The sequence below is a fragment of the Ascidia mentula genome, chromosome 4 (genome assembly GCF_947561715.1).
Source record: "Ascidia mentula chromosome 4, kaAscMent1.1, whole genome shotgun sequence".
NCBI classification, from domain to species: domain Eukaryota; kingdom Metazoa; phylum Chordata; class Ascidiacea; order Phlebobranchia; family Ascidiidae; genus Ascidia; species Ascidia mentula.
Window position 1 is genome coordinate 10941275 of NC_138569.1, and position 22154 is coordinate 10963428.

Genomic DNA, 22154 nt, shown 5'->3' on the forward strand with positions numbered 1-22154 from the left:
TTTTCCAACCGGAGGGGACAAAAAAACATCTGTTCAGCAACAAATTCGGATCAAAATGCGTAGAAAGGGGATGGATCTTTCATAAAACGACAAATGACTGGGCCAACGATTCATTATTCTGTAAATGCAGTCTTAAGTTTGAGCTGCTTTTTAGACCAATTTTCCACAACACCTGGCGAAAAGTAACTATACTTGATTCAAAACCTCAAACTGACTCAAATTCCCAGTAACAGTACATGTGTATGTGCTCACTCAAGGAAAATACTAATACACCATAACACATCCAGGTCGTAATCGTCGATCCGCATATCAATCATTATAACATAAAAAACTGTGCGAACGTTAGCGGTCAGGTGTGAACAAAGCAACCGCATGTTATTTTTTGGTATAAATTCAAATAAAATACTGAATTATTTATTGTGGGTCAAGACCTGACTGTGTTTGGTGTTTTAGTATTTGCCCTCACTCAACTGCAAAAACTGATCCTATGCATACTGACTGCTTTGTTACGTCATCGCTATGTTGTGACACATACAAGATGGGAATTTGCCGATTCGCCCAGTGAAATGTTAACGCAAAACATTCTACGAGCTTAACTCTTTTAAAGGATAGCAAAATATTTAAAAAAAATTCGATTGGAAAAGTGCAGAAATATGAATTTATGTTTCGAAAACATAAAAAAATATCTATTTTTCTTCAATAACTCTTTTCATAGTTATGATCCCACTTTCAATTTACAACCAAATGAAAGCACGTAAATCAAGCTTTCCAAAATTATTAAACTTGTCTAAAAACACTGGAAACTGCTGTACAAGCCGAAACACCTTTGAATCGCTTGGCGATTTTTTTTGTCAACTGACATCAGAAAACAAAATGCGAATCGAGTTACACGCATTTCGCCTCTTCAAAATCGAGCAATACACGCATTTCTTCAAAAATAATCCAAATACTGCTGGTTCCGTTTTTATTATACTTGATCCTTGAAAACGACACAGAGTTTTATGCATAGACCAAAGTAACGATGATCATGCAGTGAAATTTTGTACCACAAAGTTAAAGCAATTGCATAGAATTTTTTTATTTAATTAGCACCCCACCCCCCCAAAACACACCCACTTTAGTACAATGGAATAATACTCTTGCAAAACAAAATGGGTAAGCCTCTCAAGAAGCTTGGAATTTATACATAGTTCAACAAAAATGTCTGTGCAGCCTGCTGCTTAAAAAGTGATTGATTGTCTTAAACATGCAACAACTAAAAACAAGAAATGATAGTTTAATACTGGCTGAAACACAAACTAACACTGCTTGCAAGATCAAGCATCACCGGGTTTACTTCTTGCAAAAATTATTGAAACTTCATTGAAAGTCATCCCCACATTTAGCACTTCTGTTAAGGTACTAAGGCACATGGAAAAAACCAAAGTAAAATTTGTAAAAAAGTCAACAAAAAAGTCCAAGTTAGGTAAAAAGGTTACTGTTGTATCTGCAAAGCCACACTAAGTGCATGCTCAACATGCAGCTACTCTTCATTTTATCAATAATAATTAGTTACCAGGAAAAAGTACAATGTTTAACTTGTTCCACAAAAAGACTGTCATTGCACATTACCAAAAACAATGCCAGAGGTGAAAAAACAAGTTAGCATAATGCAAGCATACACATAGCTGTTTACTGCTAACACTATAGATAACAAATTAGGAACTTGCAAAAATGGTAACAGGTAATAGACCAGCTACATACATGTCATAGAATCAAAAATCTTTGTAAAATACAAGCAAAAAATATCAATGAAAAGTTTAGCTGCAGTTTCATTAGTAAATAGTTTTTATTTTTGACTATTTGGGGTTCACTTGATCATCTTGTTTCCATTCCCAAGACCTATCATTATTTTCAGAAGTCTGCCACACATGCCAAGGTTGCCAGTTGTTTTTCATGGTAAAACCTTTATTCTTTGAACAAATACACACAACATTTTTATTATTGGACATTTAAACACTTTTACCAATGCAACATACCCCATTTTCAAGGTCATTTCTTTCCTCCGCGTGGGCTTTGCTATGGAAATTATTACTCAATGTTAAGTTTTGTATGGGAATGATGGTGATATATAAGTTACCTTGGAATGATATGTTGAACCAAGTTTGGAGTGGAAAATATATTGAAGGAACTGTCTGCCTGGTTTGGTTGGCTGTCATTATACGACCAAGTCCTAGACAGAAAATATTTACAGATACTGTTACACGCGTTTCAAAAGGATAATTTGTAGAAAGTTTAAAATCAACAATAATGTCAATTGGTTTGTAAAAAAATAAGTAAAAGTTACATTGCAAATATTATGATTGAAGTTATCACATTTCAATTATAGAAGACATTTTATTTGGGACTTATTCTAAATACCTGGGATGATTGTCATGAATACTTTCATCATTTGTGTCAGTTGTTTTTCTTTGCAGTACATTTTTAATTCCAGCAACATATTTGGCATATTCGGATTCATCTAATAAAAAAAACGGAGGAATAATTTAGCAATACCAAAATTTGCATATAACTTGTTTGCCAGTTATAAAATAGAATCATACATGAAATGATGAAAAGTAACTTAATGTCATAAAATATGATACAATGCAACCTAATAAATGCCCTTGTTTGTTCTAAAACGCGTATAACAACCTCAGCAAATTAACTTAAGGGCACCACTCAGTTCACAATCTTCATTTAAACTTTATACCATAGTGGCATAATGTTTTTTTACAATGTATTTTTGAATAAGTTTCCACACAACTTTGGCTTTACGTTACTCACATTGGCCAAGGCAATAATGGCAGAAGGCATTGTGAAATCACAGGAAGAAAAGAGGTCAAAAAGTTTTGGTAGGTATACTTTTTAGCATCATAAATACAAGGGTTTTAACAAGGGTCTACGCCCGTTGATATTAAATTAATTGTGTATTAATTGTGCAATTTCACACATTTTACCAGCAGATAAAGAGCAATCCGCCTCAGACTGCCTCTTAAGAAATGGCCAGGTATTACTTCCCTTTGCTTCATCATTGGTTTGTTCTCTTCTTCTTGCAGTCACTGGACTTCCAATTGGCCCTAAATGCAATACAAACTATGTCAATTCTATGTGTTTCAAGAACGTATGCAATCAGTTTACCCAAGTCATCTGCCTTGACAGAAGCACTACTAGCAAAGAGTTCTCCACCTTTCATGTAATGAGAAGTTGGTTGATGTGATAAACCTGTTAACAGCGCTGTTGATTGTTCATCAAGCCTATGTTTTACTAGCTTTACTTGAGAGGCATAGTACATTTCTTGCAGTTGATCTTGACCTATATTCTTTGAACTAGTATTGTCTGCAGAAAGACCTACGGGCATTTGACGGATGCCTTCATCTTTGTCACATAATTGCCTGTCCATGTTATGTTGAAACATGGTATTGGGCCCATGTGTATTTGTACTGTGAACATCACTAATGCCACTTTCAGAGGAAGTCTTCATCAATAAACTTTGATGAAGTAATTGCTGCTGGATTTGTTGCTGCTGAAGTTGCAAGCTTTGCAATGCTGCCAGGTCAGAGGCTGACTGAGACTTCAGCAATGTTTGGGCAATTTTTTCTGGTGGGGTTGATAAAACTGCGGGATGTGGACTTCTCATAAACGTTACAGGGGAAGGAGATCTTGTTAATTGACACTGTCGTAAGTTTTGCAGATGTGATTGAATGTACATTCCCCTTTGTAGTACCCCAGCATCTGCGGGGACACACTGTGAAACAACTGTTTGGTAGGTATGTGGTTGAAAATTTGTTAATCCTGGTTGCAAAAAAATTGTGCTGTTAGGTGCCTGGTTGTTTTGCAGGTATCCATTTCCAGGAACTGCTGAAGTAGTACCAAGCTGTGCATTACGTACAAAAATGACAGGTTTTTGTATGTGCATTCTGGTGCTTTTGTCAAATGCAGAAAATGATGCAGATTTAGGGCTGGAGTGACGATGACCATAGTTTTTTCTTGAACTTGAAGTGCTCTTTGTTTGTGCAGCTGATGGAAGGGAATTGGACTTACTTTGAAGATCACTATTTGTTCCTTTTCTTTGCTGCCCATTGTCAGCAATGGAAGTTTTTTCAACATCCGATTTACCCATTTTTCCCTGACAGAATAATATCTATAATCATTGATGTCAATATTTATACATTATATTCATACTTTAATGTCGATAGTGGAAGTTTCATGTTTTGGTGACTCTGAGGTTTCTTCATTACTCTCGAGCTCCTACAACAATCAATTTGCATGAAATTAGAACACACAGACTTTTGGAAGGAAATGTCATTACCATTTTCACAGCAGACTTTGCATTTCGAATTTTAAAAGATCCTGACAGGAGTTTTATAGCATCTTGTACAGCTTCTTCAGTATCGGATTCATCTATTACACAACCCAAATTTTTTTATACATGAAAATATAGTGTAAAGATCAAGTAAAGTGTAGCCACCTTTACTAACATCCTTTTTATCCTCTTGAACCAATACACTTTTTTGAGTACACAAAAATTCATTATCTGTGCCATGCAACTTTTCCTTGGATGTTTTAATTGCTGAAACCTCCTCAGCATTTGAAAAATTGTCAAGCCAAAATGAAGTAGACACAAATGTGTTACGTTTTCTTCCAAAAGCATTTCTTAGACTGACTTCCACAAATATCCCCGGTTCAAGTCTACACACAAAAATTTGTTGGGTCTAATTTTAAGCACATTGTCAATGATTCTATTGTTTAGCAATTATCCTGCAACCACTGCCATAATGTTATTCTGGCATATTACTAAGCCTTTGCAATAAAAAGGAAAATTTGCATTTGTAAGGAATAGTTTACTGTAACGATCTTTAATCAAAAGTTTTCATCTAGATAATGCGTGAAAGCATTTATGATTATAAATATGGTATTGAAGTCTTTTTATACTGAACCCATTTTCAAACTTAGCAAAGTTGCATTTGTAACTTCACAACAACAACTCCAACCTTACTTTGCATCTATTATATTATAAACAGCAACATAACGAGCTTGAACATTCATAATAATTTTTTCAGGATCGACCTCTCTGTGAAGCATTATCATTGTACCAGGGTCTTCTTTGATGGACCTAAAAATTAAAAAAATATATTAATGGTTTTTTTGATGATGTTTCTACACTTTGTCAAATATTGGAGTTGGCAGTGAAAAGTTCTAAAATTTGAAGAGTATTCTAAAATTTGCATGTATTCAACCTACCAGGTGGAAGGTATAACTATAACAATAGTGGATGATTTCCTGTTGATGGTGGGCAGATCCTTCTGTTTTTGGTCATTAACACATGTATCCAAAACTACCTGTTGAACATTTTAGTGATGCTTTCCCTTAAAAAGCTAGAAATATATTCGGGTACTTACCAAACCAACATTGCCGAACAACAGTTGTAGTGTTGCCTTCACATGAGACCGCCATCTAGCAGGACATATGTCACCCAATATTTCACATGTTAGAGATTCTGTTTCACTTAAGCTAAGTTTTGGGTTTGTTGTTTGAACTAGTCGCGAAACTGCTTTCTGTCGATGGAAATTCTAATTCATACAATTTCCGCAAAAAAGCAGTAACACAAATGTTGTACTTTTTTTCTCTGGGCGTTTTCTACAGCATCAGCTGAATTCGGAAGTAATTCATTCTCAAAGATTTTAAAGTGAATCAGAGGCAACTCGCAGTGCAAGAACTGTGAAACAGACAACCTTTCCACACCCTTAAAACATAAGTTTAGTGTTAGAGTAATTTACATTTATGCACCTATCATCTATATACTTGTTCCATTTCCATGGTGTTACAACAGTTATGTAATGCCTTTTTGGCCTCTCTAGGAGCAATGTGAAAACCTCCAGGAATGTTTATTAATGGTAATGCCAGACCTCGAATTGTACTTTCATAATTCTGGAAAGAATGTTATCATGCAAAAAAGCCTTTTATTGTTCAAAAAATTCTTGTCACTTTTAATCCAGATGAAATTCTTGAATTGAGTTTCTTAATGTATGAGTCAGAAACTGAAGATGTTTTCAACAAATTCTGAATTTCACTCTCTGTCAATCCAGAGGATTTTCTGAGGCTTTCAGTCATCTACATAAACATACTGCTTCAAAACATAATGATGCACATTTATTTGTTTCTTACCTGCTTAGCAGTTTTCCATGAATTACAACACTTTTTGGCATCAAGTAACTGGTTCCATTCCAATAAAAGCTGGTCTGTGGGAAAAGTTTCTTCTACAATTTTCGGTGCTTCCTCTTCAATGTTTTTATAGTGCTGTAACAACAAATGTTTCCAGGGATTACTTTAATATTAAAAAAATTGTGCCCACATTAGTTTGTCATGGTTAGATGGATGGAGTCAAACCGTAGTTTCCCTGCTTACCAAACAAATTAAATATAAAATACAAGCATCAATTCTCCAAAAAATTTATACATTTACAACATCTGTATTCTATTCGTAAGAACTGATATCTTCTGTTGAAATCCTACTTTTACCCTCACCTTATTTTAATGCAGCATACATTACATTTACAGATGGCTTCTTACCTGACTATGTTTGGATGACCCACAAAAAACAGTGTTGTGAATATCTTTCAAATAAATTAGGCACTTTTCCAATATCTTGAAAATAAGCAATAAAATAGTTCTTGAACAAAATAACAAATTTTGACAGTGTGCATGAAAAACCGACTACATAAATCTTTGACGACCTAAATTGATCAACAAATGTAACTTTTCAGAAATTAATATGTTTTTGAAAAAGCAGTACCAACCAATTATAAGTCTAAAACACTTTTACCAAATAACTTGGCATCACATTTCTCATATGTAGGGCAGTCAATTGCACCAAAAAATGTTACAATTTGTGGAAAGGATAAAAACACAAAGTTGTTGAAATGTAAACTATCAAAGCTTTACCTTTGCATTTTGGTTTTTCCAATTTGTCACTTGATTATGGTTGTTGCTGTTATTATTTAGCAATGTGAGGTTCATTAACAGTTGTGCAAATTCGAATTTTGCCTAAGCAACATATTAAGTTATATCAAATGTAGTTCACCAAATCAGTATCTGTACAACCTGTGCATTTATGTCAATTGCTTGTTTGTAACCATCAGAAAAGTTATCCCTTATTTGTTTGGCCTTCCTTTCAGATTGTGTTCTATCCAACAATACAAATAAAGCTTCAGCTACCCAAGACCCAGCTTTGCACACCATCTATACAATAAATGGATCATATTAGAAAACACTAATGACATGCATAGGCGTCGAAAAAATTATTGCCAGAAAAACTACATATTATACTATGGTTAAGCTAGTTTCAAACGACCTGTATTATCACTGTCACAATCATGACAAACACAAGTCTCTTGTGGATTGTAACGCAGCGCAGCAATTGTTGTAGCATAACGGTAAGTTAATAATCGACATTGTTGTGTAATAGATTTGCTTGTTATTTCATAATTACTAAATCTGCAATAGACCGAGTGAAACAAAAATGTGCAGCTTTCAGTAAGGGGGTCAAGTATTTAAAACTTAGTGCTACAACAACATGATTTGGTGTAAAAACAAAGTGACACGAAACAGAAATTGCGTCGTTTGCCTACGTTTAGGGTGATACGACCGACGAAATGTTTTTTGTGTGTTTCTAAAACCTGGAAAGGTCACCCTTAATATTTTACAAAACGTTGAAAAAACGACGCATATGCTGACACGTACCTTTCTGTATAGAACTAAGCTAATAGAGAAAAACGATTATTATGAAACAGTTCAGCACAAACCTGGACTGCATCAAGATAGGCAGATATTCCTTGTTGCAGATGTGAAACATGAAAATCAAGATTTGCTTCCACAGGAGGTAAGGGCAAACTAAAAAACATGGAAATTCTTATTGGCTGTGTAGAAAAACAATAGCTCTAATAGTTTATGTCGACACCCACAAACATTTAAACTGCAACAGTAACTATAATTATTTCATAACTACAAAATGTCTAAAACACACCTGACAACAGATGTGGGTGGAAAAAAATTACATGTAATGATCCAACTGGATACACATAATGCGATATTATTTAAAAAAGAAATGAAAACTCATAAAAAGCATTTCGGTATGCAGTGGCGGATCTAAAAAAATATGAGAGGGGTGTTTGGTTTCACTACCTAATTAATGAAGCCGTTAGATGCGGTTACAATTTTTTCGGACATTTGCAATGCAAATTCAGCTTTAAAAAACAGTTAGCGTACACTAAACGTTACACTACACTAAACTTTTTAGTTGCTTATGTACACAAGTGCGCTTGTCCAAGTTTAATCCAAAAAAAACCCTATATTACAAAACAATGCGATTGTATCGACTATTAGAGGTGGGATTGTTTTTTAACTTTGCCAATTAAAAACAAATCTGCAATGGTCCAGGATGTAGTCTTGCACCACTAAATACATACAGATAAATATTTGCGAAATACATTTTGATGGAATCTTGTTAAACAATTATAACACTTACAGCATGCAGCTTCTGTAACGAAATTGTAGAAGAAATAAATAACTTATAAGGTCGTGTTTTCAAAAACGGTATTTTTTGATGAGTTATTGACCAATGGCACCATCGTTTTATAAGCAGTCATCGCGGCATGAACGTGAATGCAGCAAAAGCGAGTGTGACCGATAAACAAGGCAGCTGCGGAGACGAACACTTGAATGTAGTGTTCGTTCTTAACCGCATTTCCACACCCCTCAAAACAATGCACCAAAATGCTAAAGGGGGATGTTCTGACACCAAAACACCCCCTAGATCCGTCACTATCTGTATGTTAGTCTCCAGCTGCTGTGCATCAGTGGAAATTTATATACACCGAAATATTTATTAGCAAAACTGATTTGCCATAAAACTGAACAGATAGACTAGGCCTGTCCAACCTTTTAAACAAGCCACTTTTCTGTGAAGAAAGCAATTGCGGGCCGCAAAGGTTTTTACTAAAATTAGATACTGCAACGAGTTCATAAAAACGAAAGGTGAATTAACGGAATAAACTCAAATTGCTATGTCATCAACGCAATCGCAACCACTAAGCTGGACAATATGAGCAAATCCTGTTTTCCCATGTGAGCTGTCTAGTGCTTGTCCATGTTAAAGGGTAAATTGTTTCTTCTGCAATTGACTGTCTGTGTTTGCTGTCTGGTGCCTGGTCATTCCATTCTATTGTACAGACTGGATGCCTAGAATGTTATATTACTAAAGAATGTAACAGAAAGCCAGGTCTTTGGACCAGGAACAATATTGCCACCAAAACAAACAATATAGTTGAAAGTGAGGTTTACAGATGAATTGGCACCTAACAATAGATAAATGCTACCTATTCTGACCATTGTTTCAATACCAATCCATGTTCTTGTTGCAGCATTTACGTTTTATTTTTGCATAAGCTAATTCCAGCTAAATTAACTGTTAAATTCTACTTATATTCAGGCTCCCTAACTAACACTGCAAATAAGGGAAAATAAAGTCTGAAATCCGATATAAGCAGTTTAGGCATTGTGACTTAGTATTCCTTTAATTATGACTCAAAGAATAAAAAAGAGGCCATATTCAGTCACTAGCTCTCTAGCTGCAAAAACTTTTTCCAACTGGTATACATTATTTTTTTAAAGAAATTTTGAAAAGTCTATACTTTAAAAAAGCTTATTATACGTCGATGACAGATACAACTGATATATTTTGATGAAAAATATACTTAAAACTTGGATAGGCCTGGCATGGACCCAGATTCAAAAGTTTGTTTTTTGCGCAGAGGATTTTGGTTCGGCGATCGTTAATTGCGTATGTTAATGCATTGGCTAATTAAAATTGCGCCAATTATCGGTAAATTTTCGCAAAAGTGCGCAGAGAATAAATCCCCTGCACAGGACATTTTTTCCAGTCTGGGCATGGACTATAGGGTAACAAAATAACTTAAGAAATTAGGTAAAGACTGTGTAAAAAATTAAGTAATAGAGGACTATAATTCCATTTGATAACTTACTTCATGTCAAACATCCTGCGTTGTTGCTGTTTGGGTTTCTTTTCTGCTTGCAACATATGTTGCTTTTGCCTTAGAGGGGCGATGTACGACAACGAAGATTTTCCAAGGGACATTATGGAGTAACTACTTCAGGTTCATAATAAACTATCTCCAGAAAACACTTTTACGAACATTGCTACTTTTCATGCTAAAAAACTTAAAAATAAAAATGACTGTCATGAAAAGAAAAGAATGGTTCTTTAATTACTTTGTTGAAACCCTCATGAACATAACAAGTAATCTAAGGAATTAATCAGCAATTTACGAAATAACGGAAATTACGCTCACATATTTATCTGCGAAAAGAAATTGTTCACAAGTTAAATGATGCCTGTACCATTGAAAGGAACGAGAGTCCAAATAAGGAACAAAAAGTCTTTAATGAATACAAAAACAAATCAGCATACCTAACCTAACCTAAGTCCTTTTTTCAAAAAAAGGATTTTCTGAGAAATTCGCAGTTTGCTCATGCTGAAGAACTAGAACAATAGTACTAGATTTACAGGAAATCATTGTTCGAACAATAGTTCTTGGGTTGTACCAGACCGCTATAACTATACTTAGGTTACATGTTGTGAACGGCAATAATACAAAAAGGCATATTTTTTACAATTTATATAGCAACATATAAAGAAGAGCAATTTCACATTTGCGAAAATAATTATATTATACATTGACGCGAAGCAAAGCGTACTATTTTGCGACGGAGACTCACGCTTGACTGCGTTTGCCTGTTTCAGGCAACGAATCGCTTCGATTGCGATCGCCTTCTACGCGTTTTTTTTCGGTGCGGGATCGTGGTGTGGAACATCGATGCTTGTATGCTTCTTACAAGCGTAGGTGTCTGTAGTGAATTCAAACTCCACTCCTACTTCTGGTGATACTAGCTAAATAAGACCAAACTCAAAATGAAGGATTTCAAAGTCTCTTTTCATGTTCTCATAATAAAGTCGTAAATTTTTATTCAAAATCGACTCCGAATAATCTAAAATTGATTTCACTTCAACATTATACTCCGCGCCGGTTACGACTTACGAGCAAGAAGGAATTTCGGGTAAAAGAGCTGCAAACAGATAGAAGGATGGTTTTGTTTAATTGTGCAGTTATATTTCTCTTTAATTGCCCTAATGATCTTTGCATCCACTTGTTTTTTGCTTTGGTGGGGTGGGGGCGCCCCTGTCATGTTTTACCTGCGCGGTTGTTTTCTCTTAATATGTTAGTCTTAAGCGTAAATTCTGTTTTTTTTACGTCTTCGATAGCGCAAGTCCTCGCGGAAGACACAACGACCAAAAACGCTTCACGGTTTCATTATATTTCGCTTTTTCCGCCCGTAAATAATCGTCGATTGTTCTAGTTAGTATTACGTACATAGAGAATAAAAGTCTTGTGCGTTAGTGGGCGAGTTACAAATTGTGTGGTGGGCCACTTTTATGTACCGTATTTTACGGACCAAAAAGCGCACCCGATTATAAGGCGCACTGTCAATAAATTGCTTTGATTAGTTTTTTGTTCATACATAAGGCGCACCGGGCTATAGAACGCAACGTATTTTAAGGAGTATGGGTTACCGTATAAAGCTCATTAAACAAAAACTTGTTACGTAATAAATGTAAGCAAGTCACAACAGTATGAATATCACAGTTGCTAGTTGCTTTTACCGTAGTTTATTGTGTAAGACGGTGGTTTATTTATAATAGTATCGGTACTGGTTTTGAGTGTAGGCAATAAAGCACTACTTGATCCATACATTAGGCGCACCGGCTTATAAGGCGCACGACCAATTTATGAGGATTTAAGTTGCGCCTTATGGTCCGTAAAATACGGTAAAGAAAGGCTGTAAACGGTTTGCTAAAAATAATCTCAATCAAGTCCATTGCATGTCAAAAATTTTGTTTCTGTCACAGCACTTACGTTTTCATTTAGCATTTGCCAATTCTAGCTTAATTGCCAGTTAAATTCTACCAATATTCGTATTGTACTTAAAATGATATATATCTCACCCAATTAACTTTGCCAATAACGTAAAATAATAAAATTATTCCCTTAATTATGACGTAACAGTTAGATAAAAGGTGAATAATCATTCATTAGTTTTTTTTTTTGCCAACTAGTATACATAGTTATAGCAAATTTAAAAAAATGGTTGGCTATATTTACAAAGCGTTTGGCATAAAGGCTTTTGAATAATTGGTCAGTTACAGAAACAGAAGCCATATTTTGATGGAAAATGTATATGAACCAACTCATCCTACCGTGGGTCACTTAAAACAACCGAAGGGGCGTGGGTTGAGCTCTGTGCAAAATTTAAAAAAATCTCATGGCCCGGAAAGGTTTCAAATGCTCGCCTGTACAAGAGGCCTTGTGGCCAGCAGCCTATACGCGCGTAAAGGGCTCTATGTCGTTACAGCCGATGACCTGCAGTTAAGTTCATTTCGCTGGGAAACTTGAAAACTGTTGGGATTTTCATCTGCTTGCTCCAGGCAAGCTCTGTGCAAAATAAAAAAAAATCTCACGTCCCGGAAAGGTTTCAAATGTTCGCCTATATCAAGCGACTTCTCCATCTTATGCTTTGTGCTCGTTCGCATCCAAATTCGCAAGTATTGCTGCCTCAAAATATATAATTTTGAAAAAAATAGTCAGAATTGATCACGGAGGGGTGCCAAAGTTACATTGACGTTTTTGAATGGTCATTTTGTTCTAATTTGGGCATATACTTGTGTTTTGTAAATGGTAAATCTGTTAAAGTTGTGTTCAGTCATGCGTGAAATATATTTCGTTGATAAAAGAAAATATTTCGCCGAAATGACAGAAGTGTAACCCAAGTTAATGTTCTTGACTTGTGTCTTTTTTAACGCCGCTTTTTGTGACATATCCTTGTTAAAAAGAATACTTGCATTTTTTTGTCTTTCTTGTTACAAATTGGGTAAAATTAGTGTTCTGCCACGCGTAAAATTTATGTAAAATAAAAAAGATTTCGGTTCGCTGTAATTGTAATTGGTATAGTGTCTTAATCCGAAAAACCTTCGTCTGTTTGTCTATTTTGTATTGGTGTTGGTATCATATTGTGTTAATTCATTTTTTTTAATTCGCCGTGCCAGTCTCAGGTCTATAATTGTATTATTTCCTGGTACACTGTTTTGGCAGTTTGATTGTTTGAAAACTTTATTTTCACAAACTTCCGCGAGTTGAATGTTGCTTCTACATGCCAAAAAAAAGTTACTGTGCATGCCAAAGGGTGTTATAGACTGACTGACTGACCAAGTTGATTTTTGCGGAGTTGATTGGTATGTTGTATCTGAATCTGACTAATGAGTCTTATTATTGGCGTGTGTAGAATCGCTGTAGTTATATACAAAGTTAAACTTATCAATACTTGAGCATCATTTAGGTATCTGTATAATTAGCTTGCATACAGTTTACATTTAAATTATATTTTTGTCTGATGAAAGTATGTATATAATATATTAATCTTGTGTGATTTTACAGACTACATTAGGCTACTTGAAAATAAACCAAATTTTTGAAATCAAAAACAATTTTAAAGAAAGATGAAGATGGCTGATGAATGTAAGAATAACTCGTTAACTTATTATTGTATTGATGTTGGTGTAGACCTTATAAATTATAATGTTATTTGTATGAAAGCATGTTGTCAAGATACTACTGGGCCAGATTGGAAAGTTTGTTATTAAAGGCGATCGTTAATTGCGAGGATGATCGCAATGTTTTTCGTATATTGCATGAATTTTCGCAAAAGAGCTAATTTATATTGTGCAATATGTGGGTGAATTTTTTTCAAATCTTGCTAATGACTGGCAAATTGGGCCTAATGTCTATAGTAAGCTGTACAGGTACTGGTAAACTGTTAAACACGACTTGGTTCTAACAAATCCAAGCAAGTTTGTTTGTTTTGTTCTTGCACAAAATATATGTACATACAATTCAGTATATATATTGCCAAGTGCACAAACCTCCATATTTTGAGAAAGTTCTACTTTACCTCTCCAATTTAGGTAATCTGTAAACTGTGATGAAAGTTTTTGCTTATCTCCGTATGTGTTTTTGTGCAAACACCTCTAAAACTAAATAGGCAACAGAAATAATTTAGAAATACTTCATTATGCCCAAACAACAGATAACAGACAAAATATTTTGTCACCAAGATATGATTTATAACATACATATACATCTGTTGTACATGTAGATGTACACAAGATTGGAAAGTTTGTTTTTTACGCCGAGGATTTGGTTTCGGCGATCGTTGATTGCGCAGACGATCGCAACGTTTTTTCGTATGTTAATGCATTAGCTCATTAATATTGCGTGGATTATCGGCAAATTTTCGCAAAAGTGTGCAGAGGATTTATCCTTTGCGCACAACATTTTTTCCAGTCTGGTGTACATATAGAATGTAGTATTCATTGTCTCATTAAATAAATTTCAGCAGGAGATGTATTTTTCCAGGAAAGCACATCCCATTTTTCACTTTGTATGGAATTCAAATTTTTAAATTTTTTTAATGATATGTAATATTAAATACTTTTTTTGGGTCCAAGACAAATTTGCTATTAAACCTCATATAATTATACAGATGGACTTTTGGATGATGAGGATTGTAAAATATTGGAAGAAATCTGGCAGAAAAAGAAAATTTTGTTACAGGAAATCCAGGTACATAACAAATTGAAATGTCCAGCGTGCTGTGAAGCATAGGCGTCGACCTAGAGGTGTCTGGGGTGACATGTAACCCCTCACAAACAAACAGGGGTAACATTGTGTGTATTGTCACCCCTGGATTTTGTTTAAATTTAAAATTATTGTCAGAAGAACCACTTACTTTATACTATGCGTAAAGCTAGTTTCAAACGACTTGTATTATCACCGTCACAATCATGACAAACAAGTGTCTCATGGATTATTACGCAGCGCAGCAGTTGTTGTAGCATAATGGTAAAAATTGGCATTGTTGCGTTATAGATTTATCTGTCACTTTATAATTACTAAATCTGCAATAGACCGAGTGAAACAAAAATGTACAACTTTCAGTAAGGGGTTCCGTAATTAAAGAGTTTAAAATGTAGTGCTACAACAACATGATTCGGTGTTAAAACAAAGTGTCACGAAAGGGAATTTGCTTTGTTCACCATGTTTAGGGCGATACGACTGACGAAATGTTGTTTGCCTGTTTCTAAAACCTGAAAAAGTCAACTTTAATATTTTACGAAGAGTTAAAAAATCGACGCCTATGCTGTGAAGTAAAACATGCAGTGTAGGAATAAGATATCTTGCCATGCTATCTGTTTCAAAAATTTTGCAATTATGTTTCACATAAATTCTTTTGTACACACCAATGAAAGCAGCTCCGTTACCTGATGCTCCTGGTTACTGACTATATATGTTTTCACTTTAGAGACTTAAGGAGGAAATTAGAGATGTTGATAACGACATCGACCAAATGGAAGAAACTGAAGAAAGGTACAAAAAAGACAAAACACTTAAGATATTTCAAGATTGTAAATGTAATTGGCCAAAAAAAACAGGAAAACACGGCAAAATAATTCGACTTTACTTCCACGAAAAGAATAGATATATTCAGTGTAAAGCCAGATTTTCAGTGAAAACGTCAAGCAACAGCTTCTTGCTTTTCTTATTTTACCCACACTGAGTATATAATTAGGATTAGGGATGATAACCCTTTAACCATGGTTGACAAAGATTTATAATTTTGTTGCAAACTTAAATTTTTTTTACAAAGATTTAAATTTGCCCAATTCGTAAGTTGGTTTTAATAAAAAATATTCTCAACGAAACATTGTGGATATAGTTCTACTTCGATGCTTCAACTTTTTGCATTTAAACTATAAATGATATGCAATGCTCATTCTTTTTTATGATTGGTTTCTCGCAGCATAGAAATCTAGCCATAGCCCATAGCTAACAAATATTCTGACCAAGTTATTAGTTGCACTTCATAAAATTTTCTTGAATCAGTTTATGTAAAGTTAGCTTCTCTCTGAAAATTCAGCTGTGTATGATGAACTGCACTTGTGCTGGTTTACAATAACAAGTTATCATGCAAAGATTTATTTTGGTATATTTGTTGCTATTTATGTTCAACTTTTTCAAATCATTGTTATTAACCCTGTCCTTGTTTTTAAGCCGTGCCACAACTCAAGCCAAACAGGTTATGATTGGACGAAAAAAGTTTAATGCTGATGCTAAAAAGGTAAATCTGCACGATTTGTCTTTTCTGATCCAAGTACCGTATTTTACGGACCATAAGGCGCAATTTAAATCCTTTCTTTTCTCATACATTGATCGTGCGCCTTATAAGCCGGTGTGCCTAATGTATGGATCAAGTAGTGCTTTATTGCCTACACTCAAAACCAGCACCGATACTATTATTATATAAATAAACCGCCGTCTTACACAATAAACTACGGTAAAAGCAACTAGCAACTGTGATATTCACTAGGCTCATTTTTTCTTTTGCTCATTGTACTATGGTGACTTGCTTACATTTATTACGTAACAAGTAAACTTTTATTTCTCTTGCTCCTCATAATTGTATGATGCGAATACTGCTTATATCACCATTTTTGTTTAACGAGCTTTATACGGTAACCCATACTCCTTAAAATACGTTGCGTTCTATAGCCCGGTGCGCCTAATGTAATCAAAGCAATTTATTGACAGCAATTTATTGACAGTTCGCCTTATTATCGGTTGCGCTTTATGGTCCGTAAAATACGGTATTGAAAAAGTGTAGGTGAGAAGAATATGTATATTAATCAAATATTATTCACTTAAAGCTTATTATAGTGTGATGCTTAATTTTTTTTCTGTGCAGGGAATGAAGTACCTGATAGAAATAGGTCATGTGGCTGAAAATCCTGAAGATGTTGCTGAGTTTCTATTCAAGGGTGATAACCTGAATAAGACTGCTATCGGTGACTACCTTGGTGAAAGGTAATTACAAATTACGATTCCTTATTGGTTCACAGACTGGTTTTGTTTGTATCCCCACTAAAAAATAAATTGGCACCAAGAGAACAAGGCCATCATGAAATAAAAGGCATGTTACTTTGGTTTTGTGTGTTGAAGGTACAGGATTGTTATAAACATCAGTTGTTGGGTGTCCTTCCATAGCACAAGATTTTATTACACTTGAATAAAGTTGTTTATAGTATTGCGTTCAACTGCTTTTTTATATATATCTTACTTTGTAAGGACACTTTTTGGCTTATTTTGATGGCTTGTTCTTTGGAAATTTAGGAATGACTTCAACCTGAAGGTTCTCAGTTCGTTTGTGAACTTACATCAATTTGCAGGAAAAAGTCTTGATGTATCACTGAGGTAGATATTGTTAGCATTTTCGCTACACAAATAATATATTTTTTGGATAAAAAAGATAACAAGTTTTCCGTTATTTCTAATTTTCATCAGACAATTTTTATGGAGTTTTCGTCTACCTGGGGAAGCACAAAAAATAGACAGAATGATGGAGACATTTGCCTCACGATATTGTGAATGTAATCCTGGTGTATTCAGTAACTCTGGTAAGCTTTAGTTTATTTTGTCTTGTGGTCTGCAGGGTATGAAAGTCAACAATAAATATATTTAAATATTTATGTTTTGTTGTTTATAAATGTGTGTGATTAAGTTCAAAAGCTGTATATAACTTAACACTGCTAGTACCAATTATCCTATTCCTTTCGCCTTAATTTTAAACTTTTGTTTAAAAAACCTATATATATATTTTAATACAGACACCTGCTATGTTTTGTCTTTTGCTATTATTATGCTCAACACAAGTTTACACAATCCAAGTGTAAAAGACAAGCCTACACTTGAACGATTTATAGCAATGAACAAGGGAATAAATGATGGATCTGATTTACCCAACACACTTCTTTCAGTAAGTCTGATGTTTCGTAATAGTTATAAACAAATATTTCTAATAAATAGTTATTTTTGTGGAACACATGACCTTTTGAAGACAAAATATATATTTTACAGAGCCTTTATGAAAGCATAAAAAAGGATCCCTTCAAGATCCCTGAAGATGATGGAAACGATTTAACTGCTACATTTTTCAACCCAGACAAGGAAGGCTGGTTGTTAAAGCAAGGTAGGTCTTTCTGTACATTTGTCAACTTTGACATTACATATCAAGTATTTTACAGATAAAAACAATGTTTAAAATAGATTTTACAAAAAAACGTTACATTAAATTTTTTGATATTTTGAGTGTTGCGGTACTCACAACTAATTGTTTTCATCATAAAAAAATTCATCTTCACCTGTGAAATGTATAGGAGGTATGTTACCTGTCTGTCTCTGTCGAATCAGTAAACCTTTAACAGCAATTTTTTCAGTGATCACCAATGTGATTTTATGTTTAATTGATTGTTTATTTATGCATGTTATCAGTGTAACCAAACATACCCTTAAGTTGTTTTATGTTAATATTTTTTATAGATTGGTGACTGTTGTGATAGTCATTTATGAAGTCGCATAACTTCTTCCCTTTGTTGTGTTAAAATTTTTATTTGTGTTGGTAGTAAAATATGTTTGTGGTGTGTAATTAATGTAATGGTTTGCTTAATCAGTTTGTTAAGTATTGACTTTTCTTATTGAGTATATGGTGTTGCACTCACCACTGAAGACCTTTCATACTAGATTTGTAATAGGTGGACGCTACAAAACATGGAAGAGAAGGTGGTTTATTTTGTCTGACAACTGTCTTTATTACTTCGAGTTTACAGCTGTAAGTTGTTAGTAGATTTTTAACATAAACACAGACATAAAGCAATTTTTGGTGTTTTCAGGACAAGGAACCTAAAGGTATAATACCACTTGAAAATCTTCAAGTACGGGAAATGACAGACCAAAGAAAACCGGTTTGTTCTGTAGCCACTTGTAATATCCTGCATTAAAGACTAACTGGTTTGTGTTAATTAGAATTGCTTTGAAATATACTTGCCTGAAGATGCGCTGATGCAAACAATAAAAGCTGCTAAAACAGATTCTGAGGGAAGGGTAGTTGAAGGTTGGTAGTTATTAAGTTACATGTGGTATAAGCACCCAAAATGTTTTGCTTAATATACAGGAAAACACACAACATATAGAATGTCTGCAGCTACTTCTGCTGATAAAGAAGATTGGATCAGATGTATAAGGTGAGTTTGTAAAGTAACTAGGCTGCAAGGGGACTAAAAATATTTTCTATGTTTATAGAAAAAGTATAAGTAATGATCCATACTACGACATGATTGCTGAAAGAAAACGTCGGGCAGAAAAGGCGTCGGAGATAAACAAATCTTGATAGATGTTTTGGGAAAAAAGTCTTGTATTTTAGCATTTGAAATAGTGTTTGAAATGCATATGAGTGAAACTTGTTTCACGAACAATACTTTCGGGGAATGAAATATCAAAGTTAACATAATCAAACCTGAAGCACTTGTCTATATGTTAAACACACTTTTAGTTGATCGGTGTTACTGTGTTTGCATTTAAAGTACTGAAAGGGGCCAGTTGGTGTAGATTTTGTATGTCTCTTTAACAAATGAACATTTGTATGATTATGTTAAACTTATTACTTTTTTGAAGCTGTTAGAATTAAACCGATCATGTACGAGTGCGTTTTAACGGGTGTATTGTCAAACCTGCATGCAATTGAACCCCATGTTTGTGAATTTATTACAAGATAAAAACGATAGAGTATTAGTTAAATGAGGGATCAAACTTAAGTACGATATGAATGACAAAAAAGTGAAATTTATACATTACACACAGTGTTACCCTCGAAACCGAAATGAGGGCAATTTTTTTAAATGATGCCACATTTTTTTAGAAATATTAACGTAATACCTAGTCATGACTTATGATATGAAAGAAATTAGGCCTTATATTGCCTAAAAATGGTAAAGGCCAACACTTGCATTTCTTTGAGCCAAAATGTATTGAAAATATGGACGTCTGTGGCTTAAACATTAAATAAGGGTGGTCAGTCTCGAACCCTCAATTGTATTTTCTAAGACGTCGACCTTCAGGCCGCATCTCTGTATTTCTATGGAAAAGACTTTCCCAGTTGGGAAATGCCCTTCTCGAACTCTGTCCTGCGTAACAGAGTAAAATTATGTGTAACTTGGTTTCACAGATAAATTGACTTTTTCGATTATAATTTTTTGAGCAGACATGATTTAATTCCAAAGTTCCCGTTAACATTTGATGGAGACATAAAGCTTTTGTAAAAGTGTCTTAACAATACCTAATTGTGACGTAAAATACCTGGTCCGAGGTATCCCCGGTCTCCCCTACAAATCATAGTTGGTTTATATTGGAAGTATTCCCATTGCCCTTGAGTATTTTCAAGCAATCAACATATATTTTGTCAAGGCTTAACTTTTTCAAACCCATATTATGAACAAAAATGTTGTTTTGTGTTGGACTTTACTGCTCAGCCGTATGAACATGGTGTTGGCGAGGTATTTCCTGATATCAACTAATTTTAACAATTTGGTTCATTATAATATCTTCATCTCCATCAAGATACAGAAATCGCAGAAAAAAGCAGTCAGACTATCGTTTGTCAAATGCACTGTTTTTTGCAAAATAAATATTCCCAAACAACCGCATACTGTGTGCAGAGATACTGTCCTAGAAAAAAACATAATAAGCAAGTAGTTGATTTTACATAACAAGCATAGTAGTTGATAATATTACTCGATTTAGCCTCCCACTGCTTGCAAACAGCAAAAGCGCGCAATTATTTGTTATATTTTGACCCAAAAGGCAGTAGACGGCAAATCGCCGTAAAAAATGATGCGACGCGATTTATTCAAAATCATCCACATATTTCAAAAGACGAGGGACCAAACTTCTTGTTTCTTTAAAAAAGTTTTAAATTTTGTTCTATTTAATGGGTTTTTAAGCCCCTTAAAAAACACCAAAATCGCATATAACCCAATGCATTTTTCATTTCGCGTGAAGTGTTACCCATGCGTGACGGTGCACTTTCAGCGGATTTTCCATTCCATGTTTTAGTATTCTATGATGAAACTGAATTAAAATTATTTCGCAAAGATTATTGTGTTTGCATAAGATTCTTTCGAATTGCGCCCTCCAGGCCACGTTAGTGGAATATTTATCCAAGGCGACTGGCTTTAATTATTGGCTTACAGTTGACCTGATGCAATTGTTTATAATTTACATGGCATTTTGATCAAATAACACTTAGCTGTGGTTATTATCAGTTAGCCCGTTTACATGTGCGACTGGAAGCAAATCAAATTTGTCCGAACTCGAAAGTGAGACGATTTAATAACATCGCAATCTAATTCGTAATTCGCATGTTTGCATGCCTGGTAAAAGGCTCGTTTGGACTAAACTCACATGACGCTCTAGATCAGTGTTTCTCAAACTTTTTATCAGTACCGCCCCCCAAACACCCTGGTCATTTAATAACGCCCAAAAGAACAGACAAAAAACAAAACGAATTTATTTGTTGCTTGTCAACTAATGCGTTGGTTAAGGTTGGTGCATTGACACCAATTTCTCAATATCAGGTTTCATGTCGGACAAAAACAATCTTAAGTCTCCTCAACTGGTAATATCAAGATAATTTCTTTTTCCATCTAAAAGAGTGGTGAATGCGCTGAACGCACGTTCCACCAAGTAAGAGCTAAGATTACGGAAAGGTGCTCGCGTACCACCTGGAATGCGGTCGTATATCATGGTAAACGTACCACCGGTTGAGAAACACTAACGTACGCTATGAGAGAAAATTCGTCCTCAAGCGCCCCCCAATCGCCCATTCAGTCTCCAGTGCCCCCCGTACGATCGCAAACGCCCCTAGGGGGCGCTGGCGCCTACTTTGGGAACCACTGCTCTAGAGGGAATCGAAGACGAAACCATAATTTAAACATTTAAACTATGAAGATTAAGTGTACCGGATATAATGGCATGCAAAGTGAATTGTCTGCACCTCGGTCAACTTTAAAACCAATATATCATGCACTCATCTTTTATTGCTTATCATTTCTCCCACGAA

General features: G+C 34.7%; 2 protein-coding genes across 4 annotated transcripts; one reads left to right on the forward strand and one right to left on the reverse strand.

The window, feature by feature from the left end:
* Positions 1-1117: 1117 nt before the first annotated feature.
* LOC145897785 (uncharacterized) lies at positions 1118-10252 on the reverse strand. 3 transcript variants are annotated; one of them, XM_082986227.1, is made up of 21 exons: positions 10061-10252; positions 7823-7910; positions 7122-7259; positions 6963-7064; positions 6591-6665; positions 6187-6318; positions 6007-6132; positions 5824-5949; positions 5639-5764; positions 5421-5576; positions 5263-5360; positions 5018-5134; positions 4562-4710; positions 4331-4422; positions 4204-4269; positions 3160-4147; positions 2979-3098; positions 2401-2500; positions 2120-2212; positions 2019-2058; positions 1118-1952 (listed from the first exon to the last, which is right to left on the reverse strand). In XM_082986227.1, exons 1-21 carry the CDS (start codon positions 10171-10173, stop codon positions 1839-1841), a joined length of 3159 nt encoding a protein of 1052 aa, XP_082842353.1. In that variant the 5' UTR covers positions 10174-10252; the 3' UTR covers positions 1118-1838. The 3 variants fall into 3 exon arrangements, with proteins under 3 accessions (XP_082842353.1, XP_082842352.1, XP_082842354.1); XM_082986226.1 differs by having other exon boundaries at positions 4490-4710; XM_082986228.1 differs by lacking the exons at positions 1118-1952; positions 2019-2058; positions 2120-2212; positions 2401-2500 and having other exon boundaries at positions 2979-3085; positions 4490-4710.
* Positions 10253-13583: 3331 nt separating this feature from the next.
* On the forward strand, positions 13584-20606 carry LOC145899163 (cytohesin-1-like). The gene is made up of 14 exons (XM_082987886.1): positions 13584-13666; positions 14691-14770; positions 15510-15574; positions 16259-16325; positions 16950-17068; positions 17375-17455; positions 17546-17658; positions 17869-18017; positions 18119-18230; positions 18793-18869; positions 18931-19002; positions 19064-19151; positions 19212-19281; positions 19340-20606. Exons 1-14 carry the CDS (start codon positions 13648-13650, stop codon positions 19425-19427), a joined length of 1200 nt encoding a protein of 399 aa, XP_082844012.1. The 5' UTR covers positions 13584-13647; the 3' UTR covers positions 19428-20606.
* The last annotated feature ends 1548 nt before the right edge of the window (positions 20607-22154 follow it).

Excerpts from the sequence above, each read along its gene's own strand:
- LOC145897785 (XM_082986226.1), bottom strand. The coding sequence starts at position 10,173 with ATGTCCCTTGGAAAATCTTCGTTGTCGTACATCGCCCCTCTAAGGCAA. Across the intron at positions 7,065-7,121 it reads CAATTGACATAAATGCACAG|GCAAAATTCGAATTTGCACA; the intron begins GTTGTACAGATA and ends TATGTTGCTTAG. Across the intron at positions 4,270-4,330 it reads CAAAGTCTGCTGTGAAAATG|GAGCTCGAGAGTAATGAAGA; the intron begins GTAATGACATTT and ends TGATTGTTGTAG.
- LOC145899163 (XM_082987886.1), top strand. Across the intron at positions 18,231-18,792 it reads AGGCTGGTTGTTAAAGCAAG|GTGGACGCTACAAAACATGG; the intron begins GTAGGTCTTTCT and ends GATTTGTAATAG. Across the intron at positions 19,282-19,339 it reads GATTGGATCAGATGTATAAG|AAAAAGTATAAGTAATGATC; the intron begins GTGAGTTTGTAA and ends CTATGTTTATAG.